Raw genomic sequence first — 19,238 nt, forward strand, 5'->3', positions numbered from 1 at the left:
TCGGGCCCGCAAAATTATCAGGACTCCAGCGTGTTGGTTATAAAATTTATTGATCTCTCATTTAGGAATTAAAAGTAAAATCTCGAACAAAAAAAAACCTGGAACAAAATAACCCCCTCCCCATCACCCAAACGAAAGAACACATTAGCATGACGAAATAGCAAACAGATCACTGCAAGAAATCACAAACTCAGCCTAAATGCGCACTGGACAGAAGCTGTCCCGCGGCCAGGGGCGGCGAGGCGGGAAACACACGCACACCTGGCTATAAATATTAACATTGGCTTTAGCTGTCGCGACAGTTAGCGCGGCCAGCCCCCAAAAAGGAGGAAAACAAGCAATACCACCGGGGGCAGAGGCATTGCAGTTCTTGGGTCAACCTCACGCACTCCTCAATAGCAAACTAACAAGACAACATTTTCAAATGCAACAGAAGAACCTAAGAACCCGGGAAGAGGAGAAAGGGGCTGCATTTTCTTCTTCGCAAACATCACACGGACCCCAGCCTGCAAGGGGGGGAGGGAGGGGCAGCGGCCAGAAGCTGGTGGCTCTAGAAAGTCCCATCTGAGCCACTCCGGACTTCTTTTTGCTTTTGTACAAAACCCGACAGCTACAGCAAAACTTTCAGTCCTCCTCATCTTCGGTACAAGGCAACAAACAGTCCCAGGCAAGCAAAGCTAGACAACAAGGCGTCCCAACGTGGGGGTGTGGGGCAGGGTGGGGGCGAAGAGCTAGGAGCGCAGGCTGGAGCTCAGATGTGGGTCAGCGGCACCGTTCCATTGACTGCAGTCCCGGCGCCCTGGTAGTGCTGGTGCACGCCGTGCAGTCGGCCGCCGGGGAGCGGAGAGGCGGCGTCAGCCGCATCCCCGCCAGGTGGCAGGTACATGCTGATCATGTCGCGCAGGTCGCCAAGGCACGCGCGCTGCGAGTGCGAAGCGATGGCGGGCGGCGGAGAGCTGGGCTCCGACTTCACCACGGAGCCCATGGGGCCCAGGCTCATGGCGGCAGCTGCAGCGGCCGCGGCGGCGGCGGTGGCGGGCTGTTGACCGTAGGCGGCGGCGGCGGCGGCGGCGGCCGAGGGCGCCATGCCCCCATAACCCGAGGCGGCGGCGGCGGCGGCCGCGGCGTTCATGTAGCTCTGGGCGCCGGGTGGCATCATGGGGCTGTACTGCAGGCCAGCCATGTCGTAGCGGTGCATCTGCGGGATCGCGGGCGGCGGCGGCGGGCTGCTCATGCTCGGGGGCTGCGCGTAGCCTAGCTGCTCCTGCACCAGCGAGTACGCGCCGTTGGCCCAGCCGTTCACGTGCGTGTACGTGTCCAGGCGCTGGCCCACGCCCACTGGGCTGCTGGCGGCGGCGGCGGCGGCAGCGGCGGCGGCGGCGGCGGCGGCGCCCGGGGGCAGGAGGCCGCCGGGCAGGGAGTACTTGTCCTTCTTGAGCAGCGTCTTGGTCTTGCGGCGCGGCCGGTACTTGTAGTCCGGGTACTCCTTCATGTGCACTGCACGCAGTCGCTTGGCCTCGTCGATGAAAGGTCGCTTCTCAGCGTCGGTCAGCAGTTTCCAGTCGGCGCCCAAGCGCTTGCTGATTTCGGAGTTGTGCATCTTGGGGTTCTCCAGGGCCATCTTGCGCCGCTGCCCGCGGGACCACACCATGAAAGCGTTCATGGGCCGCTTTACGCGGTCCTGGTCGCTCCCGCCGCCGCCGCCGCCGCCGTTCCCGCCGCCGCTGCCTGCGTTCGCGCCGCCGCCTGCGTTCGCGCTACTCTTGCCTGCACCTCCTGGAGCTGCGGGGCCGCCGGTGGCCGCCGCCGGGGTGGGTGGCCCGACGGGGTTCTTGAGTTCGGTTTCCAGCAGGCTGTACATGGCCGGGGCGGGAATAAGGTGCGCCAGCGTGGCGGGAGGAGAAGGCGCTCCAGGGGCTGGAGCGGCCACGGTGAAAAGGCCAGCGGACTCCGTGGGAGTGGCGCTTGGGGGCCGGGAGGCCGGCGGCTCGGGCGGGAAGGGCAGGCTTGCGGAAGTGCTCCGCGCGAAGTCGGCGGGAACGCGCGGGCCTCTCTCACCTGATGCGTTCTCTCGAGCCGGTCGCATTCGCAGTCTGCCCGGGAAGTGTGCCGGCCTCTTTATATACCTGCTCAGATCCGGGAGGGTTGGGGCTCGGTCCGCCCCTCACCACCCGCCGGCCCGTGATTGACAGGCTCGCCGTGGTGAGCCCTGGCCAATCAACACCGAGCCCCCTCTGGCCTCGCTGGGAGAAAAAAAAAAAGTTCGGGGAGCCCTTTAGTTCACCCTCCTTACCCCTCTCGGGTCGAGTGACGTGATGAGAGTTATTCAGGAGGCGGGAGTCCCTGAGACCCGCTCCGAGACCACCAATTAGGGTCTCAAAAAGTTTGAAAGAACGAAACCCGAGGAGGTGAGGGAGGAGGGGGAAGAAGGCGCGCGAACAGAACTGGGAGGGGGAGGGGCAGAGGAGCGCCCACGGGGTTCAGAAAACAACTTTGTAACCCTGACAAGGCCGGCCAGCGCCCCATCCCCGGGCCAGTCTGAAAAGCTTCCCGCTGCCTGTCCCGAGGAGGACCTCCAAGGGTTGCAGTTGCCAGCGCCGAAGACACTGGGGACCGCCGGCAGCCCAGGCATGCTGGGGGCATTAAAGGCATAACGGAGGTGCGCTAGGCTGAGTCTCTAAGAAGCCCTCCTTGGAATTAATTGGTTGCTGGCTGCCTGAACCCTCCACCCCGAGGGCCGGTGCTTCCGCAACAAGAGCGAGAGTCAGGGAATGGGGCGGGGGATGCGAGCGCACCTGGCAGTGAGGCTCTCCGGGGGGTTTTTGCAAGTGCCAGTGGTGAGTGGCCCTCCGCCTGGGCCCCGGGGGAGGCGCTCACACACGGTGGCGTCGGGAGCGTGTGGGGGGACAGAAAGGGCGGACGGGCCTCCACTTTCTCGCTCCAGGCCCCCGCTTAGAGGCCCCTTTTTGTCTCTGCTGTCTGGCCATTTCGGGTTTTCCAGTCCGATGCTCCTGAGGGGGAGGGTCGGGCCCCTTGGAAAATCCGTTTTCATGGCAACACGGAGCCTCTCGGAGTAAAAGAAAAGTTTGGGGGGGGGGTGCGGTGGCCGGAGCTGAGCGAGGCCTTGCTCCGGGTGGACCGCCGGGCCCCCTCCTCTGGCCGCGCACCTGCCACGACCGCTGTGAGCGGCTCTGGGCGCGCAACCGCGCCTCCTCCCCTGAGCAGTCTGTGCTAACAGACTTCGCTTTTCCCGTCTTGTTTTCCAGCCTTTCTGACCGAGGCCCGGAGAAACAGAGCGGGACCTTCAGGCACTTTGTCGGGTTATCTGCCAAGGACTAGCGGCTAGAGAAATCCCAGCTGCCGGGAGAGGGAACCTGGACATTCTCTGCCGCCAACTCAAGCAAGTGGCATGGCGTTCGAAACTATCGGAGCCGCCGGAGGGAGGGAATGGGAAGCCATCTGGGCAGATGTGGCAGAAACCGAAATAAGGTGTCCGCTCAGTGTTGAATTCCCTCCTCTTCCTTTGGCTTGGTGGGAAGGTGGGGAACCTAAAGGGAAACATGAGACTTTACGTGTTTACACGCGTGTGTGCGTGTGTGTGTGTGTGTGTGTGTGTGTGTGTGTGTGTCGGGATGGGAGGGAGGGATTCCAGGTCTCTAGTTTTTTAGCGATAATGCAAAAATGAGGTGATTTGGGATGCCTGCACGCCTGGCTTGTCTCTTTTTCTCTTGCACTAATTAAAAAGCCTGCGAAGCTTGCAGGGCGCACACCAATTCAGCCCTTTCGCGGCCAGTGGACCGCTGGCACCAGGATCTCCCTTCCCAGTCGGTATCACATCCAGGAAGTTTGTGGTCCTGATTCCTTCCTTTTAAATTTGCATTCTGCCTGGTCTGAGTCATTTCCCTCCAAAGGGGTCAGTCAGTTAAATGGGTGTAGAGGGCTTAAAGTCGATGGAAAGATTCTGTGTGGAGATATATGTTAGTGTGTATCCGTGCGCGCACGCGCACGGCTATGCTGCAAAGCGTGTCTCAGAAAACAGAATGATTCAGCAAACCCCACCTGCACTTGTTTTCCTGGTAAATTGGCTGACAGACCCAGATTTTCTTAGGCACACCCACGGTCCCTTAAAAAGCCCATGTGTACTGGCCCCTGCCTTCCCACCATCCTCTCCATGCTCTCTCTCGGTTTTTCTGGGCCCCCGGAGGCTGTTGCTAAGTGAGAGCGGTTTAGGAAACTACCCAACCGACGCGCAGCCTGGCGTCCAGTAGCCTGACAGATGTCAGGATTCTTTCCAAGTTTTAGGACCCAAGTAAGCCATTGTGGTGACAGCGCCTGGGCCGCATATTTCCCAAGACACGGGATGTGGAGCCGGTCCCCTGCCCCTCCCAGAAGCAGATTAGCTGTTTGTCATTTGATCACACCTTGTCCTGGTTTAAGTGAGCCCATTTTCACATTACATCCTCCTGCCAGATTTCCTGAAGTCTTTTGGTAGGACCAGGCTCCTTCTCGCACTCTCTTGGCTTCTCTGAGGTGGTTGGGATTAAACTGACTTTCTGGTGGCTCTGGGCTGGTCTAGATAGCATCAAATAAGTGCTTCACCGAATTCCCTTCAAAGAACGTAACGTAGACGCAAACTTTCTTATTACAAATTATTTTGACAAGCAAAGTTACCATTGTGGGTCTGGGGATATGGGGGGGGGGCGGGATGTCGGAAAAGAAAGCAGTTATCAAGGCCCTCCCAGCAATGAAGACCAAGACACCTGTCAAGTTGCTTTTATTGAGGGTCGGCAGAAGTGTCTGAGCAAGTATCATAACCCTAGTGGCTCCAGTTCCTGCAGAGGTTTTCTGGACGGCAAGGCGTTGAACTGCAGTCTTCAAACTACACGCTCTGTATCTGTTAACAACAGCATGGGAAACACAGGAGAAAAAGAGCGCTCAAGCAGCACTCTTAGCCTTAGGGGCCTCCGGGATTCGGTGGGCAACACGAAGAGCCCTGGATCCCAGACTAGGAACTGGGCCAAGCGCCTCCTCCCCATCCCCCCACACTCCCAGGAGCCTTAAAAGCTCCCTTAGATTGGGGTCGTGCCAGGGGCTCCCAGGACCCATGGCGGGACAATAGCGCCGTTTGTTGGCTTTGGTTGGAAACTTCAACCAGAGGAGCCTCTTCTCGACCTCAGGGTCTTCCAGGTCGCCCCAACCCTGGAAAGACCTCGGGGCAGAGTAGGACCTATCCTTGGCGAGCTATTGTAAAACAGCAGTGATCTGGACTCCAGCTGGCCTAGCCCGGCCAACTCCAGGTGTATAGTTCGTCCCCTCTCTCCCTTCCTCCCGTCGCTTGCGGGACAAGTTTGGTGTTCAGAGGGCCTCATATCTGCAAAGAGAATTTTTGGCGTTGGGTTTTAGAGCTACTGGTAGAGCAGGTAAGAGCTGGCCTGTGTTGCCTCTTCCTTCAGTAATTACTCATGGGGGAAATCTTCCAGGGGGTTCTGGCCGGATCAGTACACACCCTTTGGAAGGAGTACCTTGTGCATTTTAGATAGGGAGGGTTAGATCCGTGTAGGTGCCTGCTGGAATGTGGAGAGGATGGCAAAATTTGAAGTTTCTCCAGGCTAGCTCAGGCCTGAAAGTAGTGCCATCCAAGGTAACTGGCCCATAGTAGACAAATGTGTAGGTGCCTAGAGCCAAATACTGGTTTGAGGAAATGAAAACAATTTATCTTGGAAATCTTTTCCTGTAGACAAAAGCCTTGTATTTTAAAGTCAATCCTGTCTCCCTTCTCTTTGAGAACATCCCTGGACCATTTATCCCGGTACATCCAAGGCTGTATTCAGGCTACAGAGGGTGGAGGGCCTTGATCCAGAAGCTTGGGTCTGCTTTAGAACCATCCTTTGTGTTTTTGTTTTTAAAGGTCGGAAAGGTCACTCCAACTGGTGGAAGAGACATCACTTTTCAATCCCTGGAGCATTATGTGGGATCCTCCCTCTCCCATACACCACAGAGCAGACTAGGAGTGAGTGGGGAGGCCCTTCTCTGCTTTAAAGGTTAATCTGAAGATTCTAGGATGGTAGATACAGGCTTTAAACAACCTACTTGATGCCCTCCCTTAAACACTTCTGGGAGCTTTGAAGCATGGGATGTCATTGTTTTAGGGGTGACAAATTTTGTGGGGTGGCACATCTGTATTCTATTGTCTTTTGACCATACATTTTATTTGGGGGGGGAGGTGGGCACTTTTGAAGCAAGTTTCTAAATTCAATTATTTTACTTCATTGAGTGGCACTTGATATACTGGAGTCCCTTTGCCCCCCACACACCTCAGGGCTCTCAGTTGTAAACATGACTCTTACTAACACGGGTGTTAAGGTATTATTAATCACCCACTCTCCTTTCCCTGTATGCATGTGTGCACAGCAACTCGGAGGAATTTGACATATTTTGCCTACGGTTGCCCTCTTGTTGACCTCACAACCAGTGCATATTGCCTTCTCCCTGGAGGGGGGGGTAGGCACTGCCCGGGAACTGGGTCCCCTTTCAGAGGGCTGCCAGAGCCACCTTCGTTGCCCTGTTTGTCTCCTCCTCACCCCCATCCATTCCCACAACTGCACCTGCTCCTGCAGTTCAGCCCACCAAACTCACACACACCCCTGCGGAGCAAAGTCCAAAAAAGGCTGCCCCCCCCCCACTGTGCCTGTCAGGAAGGGATCCACTGCCTTTGGGTCTGCAAATCATGGTCCTTACTTCAGCAGAAGAGAGCTGTTCAGCAGAACTATAGGACCAGGGAAGTGATTTTAAAATCGTTATCTATACAGATACACAATATCGCCGGGGTAGGGGTGGGCATGAGTCCATTAGACCTGACGACCCTGGCCTGGAAAAACCAATGCAGACTAGGCATCTCCATTGCATCTATGCAGGGTTCTCCGCTCCTACTGTGGGTGGTGCCTGTTGGCTTTGTGAGGGTTTGGATAGCTTCCCAAGGTGGAAGAAATATCTCAAGGCAACATCCAGCTTTTCTTTATCCTCTTCTCATGCTTTCCTTCTCTCTTTTTACTGAACGTTTTCATTTTCTATAATTGAGAGCCATAGAATTCAATTCACAGAATTCTATTTTTACTGTCTTTTTGGCCTGGCATTTCGTTTGGTTACTTTAAGCTTCTGTCCTACACTTGCTGTGTGCTAAGTTCTGTGTCTAGTATGCAACAGCGAGGCCTTGCCCTTTTCACTTTGCATTGCAGAGCTGAAGCGGTCTAGGAGAGGACTCGAGACTGAGCGAATGAAAGTTCACTTACCGCTCTTCCCAGACTCCTAGCAGATCCACGGAGAAATCCACTCCGTGGGAAGAGGAAGGTCCTCCGCAAAGATCTGGCCTGACTGCAGCCGGAACGCCCCGATCCGCTTGTTTCTGTGGGCTCGCGCTTTCCCACCGCGGCTTTCCCTCTGTGGGAGAGCAGGAGCCCAACAAGCATTCCCGCAGCCCCGCGCCACTGTCTCAGGGACCCGCTTGCGCAGCTCCCGGGGCGCGGCTGTGGCAGGGAACAGCTAGTGTGCTGCCCATCCGGAGGTCGGCTTGCTTCCCAGGAGACTAGGGGCCAGACCTCATGACAAAGCCCGTTCTGTTGGGAGTTTTGTCCACACTGTCGTTTTGGCTTCTAGGCCGCTGTCACCCCAATTCCATTTCCTCGGAACCCGTCTACAGGTTAGGACCTCGAAGCTTTGCTAGTGTTACGTCTGTATAATTAACACCATCTCCCCTTGTTTCTGAACATATTTCCTCTGCTCGTGCAACCTAGCTTTCATTTGAAAATGCATCGCGAAGAATGTCCCAATATACCCTTTCTAATGGGAAAAAAACTACTCCTTTTGTGAGAAGGTTTCTTTACAAAGCCAACATCCAACCTTATTTTCTAGTTCCAATGACTATCCTTTTATGAGTTATATTATTAAAGAAATCCGACACTAATTGTGTCGATTTAACTTGTTAATTAGTTGCAAATAAACTATTCATTAGTGGTAAAATAAAATAAAACCCATGCGCATAGATATCATTCCACATTCACATATTGTAGTGTCTGCATAGCATAGGCATACTAAATTAAGTTCCTAAAAGGTTCCTCCTGAGGATAAATAATTAAAATATATTCTACTTTAATTGACATTATAGAGGACATAAATGAACTTTTCCTTTTAGAAAGAAATAGCCATTTCTAAATAAAGCTTGCAGTCTGGAGAATGGAGGCTTCAGCCAAATGAATAGTCATTACTACCTTTTCAACGACGTGGGCCTTTTGATCAGAAAAGAAATTAGCTCTAAAAAACAGACAATGGAAGCCTGCCCTGCAATAGGAAGAAAATTAGACGGCCAAGGCTCTTCACAACACCTATTTCTATAAACCATAGAGCTCCTTGCTTTTCAATTACAGCTGTTCATTTCATATAAGGAAAGGGGAAAAACAGGCCTCTAATGTAAACTCGCTTTCACCAGAAAGCCCTGCTGCTGGCTCGTAGCCAGGCTGCCTACTTACTATTGTTTTTAGTCCTCTCATCAATTAGCTAATACTATATATTTTAAATGACTCTGGGAGTATTCACATTCTCCCTACTTCCCCACCCAGACAAAACCCAAGCTGGACTCCCATGAAAGGGCTACCATTCGGAGCAGAAATACTTCAATGTATAAAGTTTAATGTTTTTTATTGTTTCTCAAAGAAAAAGAACATATTGAAAACCCTATTCCCCCCCCCCCTTATTTCTTAGTCCATCATTGAAAAGACCCAGACGAGATGATAAGAGGGGAGGGGCATAAGTGAGCAGCTTTCAGTATTGTTTCTAATTGTTCACAGAGCTCACTCCATCTCTACATAATTTTGTGGTGGCCTTTAGACCACAATTTGGTTTATACAGCTCTATATTTTAAAGATATAAATCTTGAAAAATTTTTCTAGCCCTATTGGTTACATGTCATCAGGTATAATTTCATTTTAAAAATATTGCCTTCCCCATTTTTGTGACATTATCTAGCAGGAAGGAAGAAAATTTCTCATTTAGTGTGGTGTGCTGTAAAATAGAATCCATCAACACATAAAAAGTGATAAGGAAACGTTCAATAATAATGCCCACGAGTCGTAGAAAGTCTGTCAATGCTATGATGTCCTGGAAACATCCAAACGGAGTTGTAGGCGCAGGCTTTCTTTCTTTTGAAAATGAGTGCCCATTGATTTGATCTTTCTAAGTCGCTATGTAAATCTCCTAAAGCACTAAAACTGCAGCAGCAGCGGTGACCAGGGGTTGCTGGTGATCTCCTTGTTTACACTGGTGCTCAGAAAATGACTTCGGACGATTTTTAAATACAACCAAAAGTAACCAATTTAGTAACAAAATAAGGTTGTATTTTTTTACACGACTATGAAGTCATTTAAATAAGATAACACAATGGCTGTGGGCTTGTCTTTGGCTGGGTTCATTCCCTTTGTCTTTCAAAACAACTTAAAAGAGATGGCTAGCCAACTTGGAAGGCACAGAGTAGAGCCAGTAGGATCGCTATTCAACTTGTTTCTAAAGAACAACCCCAGAAACTGCTACCTCAATGCTTCCTCTGCTTCTGTTTCAGCATGCATCCCCTCCTTGAAGGAGGGTGATTCCATTTGATGGTTTCCCACCATAAATTTTCGTATCAAGTACATTGTTATATTTACCTTTTGCTTTTAAGTATTAACTTCTGTGTCGCTCCTTTCAAAAGGATGTCAATACACAGTTGCTAAAAGCATTTTGTTTTTTCAGAGAAGAGTGCATATCTGATTTATTTGTCAGCTGGACAAAAGGAATCCTCCTTCACAATCAAATCTCTTTACTTTCCTACCTTTGGTCTCCTATAATACAGAATGTATGCAATGGGGGGATCATTCCTCTTGCTATTGCATATAACTGTGCATGTCCCCCTAGAGTTGTATGGATACTGGCAGCAGGGGTACTTGCCCATTCTCTAGATGAGGTGTAGTGGCAGTGTGATTTTTGATCAGAGGTTAGAAGCTGTCTAGATTAAGCACTGGTCAAATATTTTCATGAGTCTGGTCTGCGTGCATTACCACACTGATGCTTATTTTGGAAGCAATCAAGTATGTAATGTGGGCAACTGAACTGGAGTTTGGAAAAGTATCAGTACTCATGGCAAACAAGCCTGGGCTTTGACAATGGCTTTGCAAAGAGACAACATATTCAAAAGATGAATAGAAAGTGCTGTTTCTCAAAATATTGACAGAAATAGAATCTGAGTATGTCCTTGTTTTGAAAATGAAGAAAGGGAGCAGGGCAGTAGTGGTGCACACCTTTAATCCCTGCACTCAGGATGCAGAGGCAGGCGATCTCTCTGAGTTCGAGCCCAGCCTGGTCTACAAGAGGTAGTTCCAGGACAGCCTCCAAAGCCACAGAGAAACCCCGCCTCAAAAAAAGAAAACAAAACAAAACAACAAGCACAAAATAAATAAATAAATAAATAAATAAATAAATAAATAAATAAATAAATGAAGAAAGTGAATAAGAGTTCCTAATATATGAGAAGAAATGTCCCAGGGCACAATTATTCTGCAGAAGATTCTGCATTGTACTTGTAGATCTTACTTAGATGATAATAAGAGCATAGGCTCCAGAGTCACATGACACAGAAGAGGTCATTATGTAGTTGATGCATTTTGATTGTAGATCTACTGTAGGTCAGCATTCTTTAACCCTTCTAGTTACCACAGTGGTTTAAACAAGTCCTAATTAATACTCAAGACATGTGCAATACTAGTCACCAGGAAATAAGTGAATCAGTGAGTGTCTGGAAGTCAAAGGAGACTAGGGGGTGGGGATTAATGGGAGATAATATTTTGGAGTGCTATGGAAAAGCTTCTCTGAGGTGATCCTGAAGTAGAAATCTAAAGTACACTCATGATCGTCATCATGTTTTCTTGGCAAAGATTTTTACATTTCAGTCTGGCCCTAGAGCTTTCAGATGATAGGAAGAGAGTGAATTTGCAAGCAAGGATTGAGACTAGCAAGGCAGCTAGTATAGTTACTGAAAGCACTGTAAGTGCAATCCTTGACTAGATAGAATTAAAATAATATAATTAAGTTTGATGTGTTCAGAAGACAAGTCTTAGGGTTTAAATGTTTTAAATCATTATCATCTTCTATTGATCAGAGATCTGGCTATATATTTGCTTGGGTTTCATTTATGATGATTCAGCAGGGTCTATTGCATGCCCCTGGGAATGTGTTGCCTTCAATGATGTGTTCTAGGTACCTTCCTTGCCTTGCTCTGGTCTCAGTTATGTCCTGGACTGGCATTTAATTAACCTCTAGTAAATTTCTAAGAATTAAGCGTTAAAGCCTAATTCCTTACTGTCAACTAGTTCACCATTCACCATTTCCACCCTTCCTGCCCCCCTTCCTCTCTCCCTCCCCTCCTTTCTTTCTTCAAAGTCTTATGTATCTTAGATTTGACTCCAACTTGCTATAGTGTAGAAAATGAACTTGGAATTCTGAAGGTCCCAACCCCACCACCACCCCCCATAAGGTCAAGGTTACAGGCATGCACAGATGTGCCTGGTTTTCCTCTTTGGTGCTGTAAATGAAACTCAGGGCTTCCTAAACCCTTGTTCAGCACTCTACCAACTGAGCTATATTTCCCGACCTTGCTTACCATTTTAAATTTTGGGTGAGAGTGCAAATGGATGAGCTTTATTAACCTTACTTATAGGAATATAGGTGAGTTATCTACAGAAGCGTAAATATCACAAAGGCAGCTGCATCACCAAAGCCCACATCCAGGATGACAGCTCATAAAACTGGGAATCTGGAGCTGATGGCACAACCTTGTAGGCAGCTCAACAGTTTGAGAGTGTCTTCCGGGTATCTCATTTGATCTAAACTTATTGAAATTAGTTCTGCTGCTTTCTGCTTCTGAGTCTTTGAAGTTTGGCTCTGTTTACTCTGGCAGGGAAGAGCCTTGGGCCTCTGACCTGTTTCAGGGATTTCCTGAGGCTATTTTGAGTTGTTTAGTTTCCCTTCAGTGTTACCATAGGAGAAGCAAATCTAGAGGTCTACTAAACCTGGGTTTGTACTTGAGTATAAACAGCGGACTGTATGAGTTGGACCAGTTTACTAATCTCACTGAAGGCCAGTTTTGTCATTAATGGGTTCAATTCCCAGTACTGCTGAAAGTACGGGAAATCTGCTTAACTCAAAAAACAAACCCAGACAGGATCTGTCTTGTTTCTTACATAGAACTTCTTTTTTATTTTATTTTATTTATTTATTTATTTATTTATTTAATATAACCAAGTCCATTTAAATGAAAACAAACATTTATAGACAATATTTGGGAATTTGGGCATTGTTCTTTCTAAACTACTTCCTGCTGGTAAGGGGTGCTGTCATGGGGGATTCGAAGAGTTCCCTGGTAGAGTTTATTGGGTCGCTTATGTAAACTATCATATCATCTGCAAATAGAGACAGTTTGACTTCTTCCTTTCCAATTTGGATCCCCTTGATCTCCTTTTGTTGTCTTATAGCTTTAGCTAGAACTTCTAGTACGATATTGAAGAGATATGGAGAGAGAGGGCACCTTGCCTTGTTCCTGATTTTAGAGGAATTACCTTAAGTTTCTCTCCATTCAGTTTGATGTTGGCAGTTGGTTTGCTGTATATTGCTCTTATTATGTTTAGGTATGTTCCTGTTATCCCTGATCTCTCCAACACCTTTATCATGAAAGGGTGTTGAATTTTGTCAAAGGCTTTTTCAGCATCTAGGGAGATAATCATATAGGTTTTCTTTTTCAGTTTGTTTATATGGTGGATCATGTTGATAGATTTTCGTATGTTAAACCATCCCTACTTTGTCATGGTGTATGATTTCTATGATGTATTCTTTAATTCAGTTTGCCAGTATTTTATTGAGTATTTTTGCATCAATGTTCATCAGGGAAATTGGTCTGTAGTTTTCTTTCTTAGTTGTGTCTTTTTGAGGCCTGGGTACCAAGGTTATTGTGGCCTCACAAAAAGAGTTTGGCAATGAACCTTCTGTTTCTCTTTTGTGGAACAGTTTGAGGAGTAGTGGTATTAGTTCTTCCTTGAATGTCTGGTAGAATTCTGCACTGAATCCATCTGGCCCTGGACTTTTTTTGGTTGGAAGGCTTTCGATGACTGCTTCTATTTCATTTTGGGTTATAGGTCTATTTAAGTTGTTTGTCTGTTCTTGATTTAATTTGGTAAGTGATAGTTATCCAGAAATTTGTCCATTTCCTTTGAATTTTCAATTTTTGTGGAATACAGGTTTTCAAGGTATTACCTGAAAATTGTCTGGATTTCCTCTGTGTCCATTGTTATATTCCCCTTTTTGTTTCTGATTTTGTTAATTTGCATGTTCTCTCTCTGCTTTTTTGTTAGTTTGGATAATGGTTTGTCTATCTTGTTGATTTTCTCAAAAAACCAACTCTTCATTGCATTGATCTTTTGTATTGTTTTCCTGGTCTCTATTTTGTTGATTTCAGCCCTCAAGTTGATTATTTCCTGGCGTCTACTGCGGGGTGATTCACTTCTCTCTGTTCTAAGGCTTTCAGTTGCACTGTTAATTCTCTTATGTGACTATCCTCTGTTTTCTTCATATGGGCACTTAGTGCAATGAACTTCCCTCATAGCACTGCTTTCAAGGTGTCCCATAAGTTCGGGTATGTTGTGTCCTCATTTTCATTGAATATTAGAAAGCCCTTAATTTCTTTCTTTATTTCTTCTTTGACCCAGGTGTGGTGCAATTGCACATTGTTCAGTTTCCATGAGTTTGCAGGTTTTTTGCTGTTTGTGTTTTTGTCGAATTCCAATTTGAAAGCATGGTGGTCTGATAAGGTACAGGGGACTATTCCTATTCTCTTGTATCTGTTGAGGTTTGTTATGCCACCTAGTATGTGGTCGATTTTAGAGAAGGTTCCATGTGGAGCAGAGAAGAGGGTATATTCTTTTGTCTTTGGATGGAATGTTTTATAGATGTCTGTTAACCCCAGTTGAGACATAACTTCTGTTAATTCTTCTGTTTCTTTGTTGAGTTTCTGATTTGTGGTCCTGTCTAGTGTTGAGAGTGGTGTATTGAAGTCTCCCACTATAAGTGTGTGAGGTTTTATATGAGCTTTGCGTTTTAGTTGTGTTTCTTTTACGAATGTGGGTGCCTTTGTATTAGGGGCATAGATGTTCAGAATTGAGACTTTGTGTTGATGGATTTCTCCTGAGATGAATATGAAATGACTGTCTTCATCTCTTTTGATTAATTTTGGTTTGAAGTCTAACTTGTTAGATATTAGGATAGCCACTCCTGCTTACTTCTTGGTTCCATTTGATTGGAAAATCTTTTCCCAACCCTTTACCCTAAGGTAATGTCTATCTTTGAAGCTAAGATGTGTTTCTTGTATGCAGCAGAAGGATGGAGTCTGTCTTCGTATCCATTCTGTTAGCCTGTGTCTTTTTACAGTTGAGTTAAGACCATTAATGTTGAGGGTGAGTAAGGACTACTGATTGTTGATGCTTGTTTGTTTTAGATTTGTTGTTCGCAGTGGTATCGTGAATATATTTGTTCTGCTTTACCCTTGGTTTCTGGTGTAGTTAGATTATCTGTTGCCTACATTTTTGTGGGCGTAGTTACCTTCCTTACATTGGAGTTTTCCTTCCAATACTTTCTGTAGGGCTGGATTTGTAGATACATATTGGGAAAATCTGGTTTTGTCATTAAATACCTTGTTTTCTCCATCTATAGTGATTGAGTGTTTTGCTGGATATAGTAGCCTAGGCTGGCATCCGTGTTCTTTTAATACTTTTAGAACATCTATCCAGGACTTTCTGGCCTTGAGGGTTTCCATGGAGAAGTCAGGTGTAATTTTGATAGGTCTGCCTTTATTTGTTACCTGTCCTTTTTCCTTCGCTGCTCTTAATATTCTTTCTTTATTCTGTATGCTTGGTGTTTTGATTATTATATGCCGAGGGGTCTTTTTTCTTTGGTCCAGCCTATTTGGGGTTCGGTATGCTTCTTGTAATTTCATGGGCATGACCTTCTTCAGATTTGGAAAGTTTTCCTCGATGATTTTGTTGAATATATTTTCGGCACCTTTGAGCTGGGCTTCCTCACCTTCCTCTATGCCTATTATTCTTAGGTTTGGCCTTTTCATGGTGTCCCACATTTCCTGGATGTTTTGTGTTAAGGATTTGTTGGATTTATGATTTTCTTTGGTGGATGATTCTATTTCTTCCAGTTTATCTTTTGTGCCTGAGATTCTCTCTTCCATCCCTTGAATTATGTTGGTTATGCTTGTGTCTGTAGTTCCCGATTTTTTGCCCAGTTTTTCTATTTCCAGCATTTCTTCAGTTTGTGTTGCCTTTATTTTCTCTATTTCAGTTTTCAACTCTAGAACTGTTTCCTTCGCCTGCTTAATTGTTTTTTCTTGGCTTTCTGTACTTTCCTTGAGGAATTTGTTCATTTTTTTGTTTCTTTTTTCTTCCATTTCTTTAAGGGATTTTTGTCACATCTTCTTTGATGGCCTCTATCATTTTTATGATGGTAATTTTTAAGTCGTTCCCTTCTGCTTCCTCTGCTTTGTGGTTGTGTTCCGTTCTAGTTGTTGTAGATTCCCTAGATTCTGGTGGTGTCATGCTTGACTTTCTGTTGTTAGGTGTTTTCTTGTATTGCCTTCTTCCCATAGTTTCTTCCAGTAGGTGTTGGTGGGGTCTCCCCCTCTCACTATGGTACTTCCCTGATGGGCTTATGTGGGTCAGAGATTCAATATCTGTAGCTCTGTGTGGTCCAAGCTCTCTAGGAGGTCTCTCCTCAGACAGGGACCCAGGGATGGGGTCAAGGATGAGGATCCAGTAGAAGATGCCAGCAGGACCTCACAGTGATCCTGCAGAGATAGGCGGATCTCTGTGAGGGACCCGGGACTCCAGCAGAGGACTGGAGGTAGGGTCAGAGACCAAGCCGGTGGAAATTACGGGTGGTCCCGCCGCTTGGATAGGCAGGTCTCCTTTGTTCAGAGTTGCTCCGAGAAGTCTCGGAAGTAGGGTGGACTGTTGGCTCCACCCTCTGTCCCAGTGCTCAACCAGAGCAGCAGGACCGTGGGTAGGGTAGGGCACACGGTAGGGGGTGCAGGCTCTCGGTGGGGGTGGCTGGGGGTGTATCAGAGCTCCAAGGGTGCTCTTGATGGTAACAGGAGACAGGAGCAGCCTACATAGGACTTCTTAAGCACCAACTAGGATTGAACATTTTTTTTTTTTTTGGACAAGAGAGATGTGTCTCAGTTTCCTTAGCCTTTATAGGGTTCTGCACAGATATTTGTGGGATTGAATGTAGTATTTGAGGAAGTCCTCTTTGAAAGGAATTTTTAAAAACTGATCATATATGACAGTCTTTCACAGTTTGGCACAGTTGCTTGAGATTGTTTCTGTCTAGGCTCTCTGGAGAGTACTCACTGAAATGATGTGGTTTGGATTTGTGACAAGCAATCTTCTGCTGCTTAATTCTGACATCTAATCGCTCTATGAAAGAGACATGCCTGCTGCTAAATACATACAACCCAGGACACACAGATCTTACAGTCTTTATTTTTTTGCTTAAAATGTAAGATTTAACTTTTTTTCTTTCAGAGCTCAGTAGGAAATATTCTTGCTCTGTAGATTTTATCTGGAGTTCTATTGAGTTAGGGAGGAAGTCTTGTTCAAATTTCTCAGCTTTTATGCTCTCTCCAACACCTCAGAAATCAGCACAACTGACCAAGTGGAATAAAAAAAAAGTAGTATTAATCACTAGGAGAGATTAAAGTATTATTCCTCACAGGGGCTTCAGAACAGACTTATAGTATTATAAAAATCATTTTTTTTTGTAAGTAAGGAGACTTTAGTTCACATTAAAAATAGTTCTATGGCATGTCCGTGCCATTGCATTTGAAGCACAAAATCTAGCATGAATTGATGACTCTGTTAAGAGTCTTGCTTAAAGTGGAAGTGGGCTCAATGAATAATAATTAAGCACAGAGAGTCAACAGCCAAGAACTGGATTGTTAACATGACCCGATCCTTATTGGGTATTGCTTAACTTCTCTGATCTTTAGCAGAAGTCTGTGAAGATGCTACTTGACAGCTGGATGTGGTGGTATACATCTGCAATCATGGCTACTTGAGAGGGAAGCTGAAGCAGGAGCATCTTGAGTTTGAAGCCAGTATGGGCTACACAGTAAGACTTTATCACAAAACGAAACGAAACAAACAAAAAGAAAACAATAATCGGACTAAGTGGTTATAAAAAACAAAAAGGGCATGGAGTTGATAGAGGTTGAAGAGGAGGGGTGGATTTGGGAAGAGCTAGGAAGAGGAGTGGGGAGTGAACATGATCAAAATACAGTGTACGAAACCCTCAAAGAATTAAAATATTAACATAAAAAATAAAGAAGGTACAGATTAATGGATTTCTACCAACAGAATAATGAAAATAGATTTGTATCATTCACCTCATTAAAAAAAAAGTCAATTCAAGCTATATGGTGGTGATGCATGTCTGCATTCATTTAATCCCAGCCCAAGGGAGGCAGAGGCAGGCAGATCTCTGTGAGTTAGAGGCTAGTGTGGTCTGCAGAGTTCCAGGACAGGCTCCAAAGCTACACAGAGAGACTATGTCTTGAACTCTGCCACCAAAAAAAAAAAAAAAAAATCAATACAAAAGGGAACAAAGACGAGCCCAGCCCACTGTGGTGCCATCCTTGAAGGACAAGCTGAGCCAGGCATGAGGAGCAAGCCAATGAGCAGCACCCCTCCTCGGCCTCTGCCTCCTGGTTCCTGCTCTGAGTTCCTCCTATCTGACTTCCTTCCATGATGGACTGCAAGCTGTAATATAAAAACAAATAAACCCTTTTCTCGAAAATAAGTCCAGGTCAGGGTTTATCACAGCAAATGACAGCAAACTAAGACAGATGCCATCTTAGACGCCAATAGAGAAAAAGCTTTCTGCATGGAAAATGCCATCTATAGGTGAGGAAGTGGGTTCTACTGAGAGCAAAAGGATAAAATGAAGCTGTGTTTTAGAAATGAGGTTCTTTTTAGACTAAAGCTAGTAGTGAAGGGATTCCTTTCATTTCCAACTCCAGCTGTAAGACCCGCGGAGGGCTCGAACCCTCAAGCCCCGACTCAGGAAAGGCGCCCCCCCCCAAATGACTCACGAGAAGCGGTCTTGATGCAAAAGCATGAGGTATTTTATATTCCGGTGCACTGGGGTCCGCAGCCACACTCCACGTGGGGTAGAGGACTGGGAACCCTGGGTACAGGGTTCAGACAGCTTTTATAGGGTTACAACAAAGCCCGCACATTACAAACCAATCATCTCATAGCATCCAGTGTGGACCAATCAATTTGAACTATCCAAGCCTGTGCTTAGCCCAGGAAGTCTGCTTTCGCTAGGGGTCCTGGGTAGTGTGGCACGGCTCATTTCCTGTTCTCATTCACTCACAAGTGCTGTCGGTAAACCCACCCTGTCATAAACAGTCAAGAATGACCTTTTGCCTACTCACTGCTAGGGGGCAGAGTCTAGGGAAAATTAGGCTAAATTTTTCCATCCTTACACAGCCTTAATTTCAGCTTTTCTAATCTTGTAGTCTGCCTTCCAATAAACCCAACTTTAACCTTTTCCCAGAGATGTCACCATGCAAAACTAACTGTATTCTTCATCATTCATTCATTCATAGTTCCTATTCCGCACTGAACATTCACATGCACTTATAATCCACTGGAAATAGGAAATACCCTTACTCTTCTGTGACTTATATGCTGTTTGACTGAGGGACCAGCAATAAACAGGTAAACAAAGCAAAATTAAAATACAGCATATGAGAAAATAAATACTATGGGGTTGATAGGGCAAGGCTGTTTGTGTTTGCTGGACTTGGAGACACTTTACAATTTAAGTAAAAAAGCTTTTGTGAAAGGTAAATGGAAGAGCCTTATACCGATATTAGATACAACTATGTGTAGACAGGCTTAAGAAGTGCAAAGTTGTCTGCATCCTTTTGTCTAACTTGGCCTGCTTGAAGGAACTTTTTTTACTCATGCATTCATACAGTCAATCAATATTTATTGAGTGCCTGCTTGGCTGAATGAATAAATGCTGATGATAATAATGATGGTTATTATGATGGAGTGCCTACTAAACCATTATTTATATATGTGATCTCATTTAATCTT

The 19,238-nt window shown here is 46.3% G+C and overlaps 1 protein-coding gene across 1 annotated transcript; it reads right to left on the reverse strand.

The window, feature by feature from the left end:
- Nucleotides 1–633: 633 nt before the first annotated feature.
- Nucleotides 634–2,462, reverse strand: Sox3 (SRY-box transcription factor 3). Its single transcript, XM_051179353.1, has one exon. It carries the CDS (start codon nt 2,084–2,086, stop codon nt 752–754), a length of 1,335 nt encoding a protein of 444 aa, XP_051035310.1. The 5' UTR covers nt 2,087–2,462; the 3' UTR covers nt 634–751.
- Nucleotides 2,463–19,238: the final 16,776 nt, after the last annotated feature.

This window comes from Phodopus roborovskii, unplaced genomic scaffold, assembly GCF_943737965.1.
Source record: "Phodopus roborovskii unplaced genomic scaffold, PHOROB, whole genome shotgun sequence".
Taxonomy (NCBI): Eukaryota; Metazoa; Chordata; class Mammalia; order Rodentia; family Cricetidae; genus Phodopus; species Phodopus roborovskii.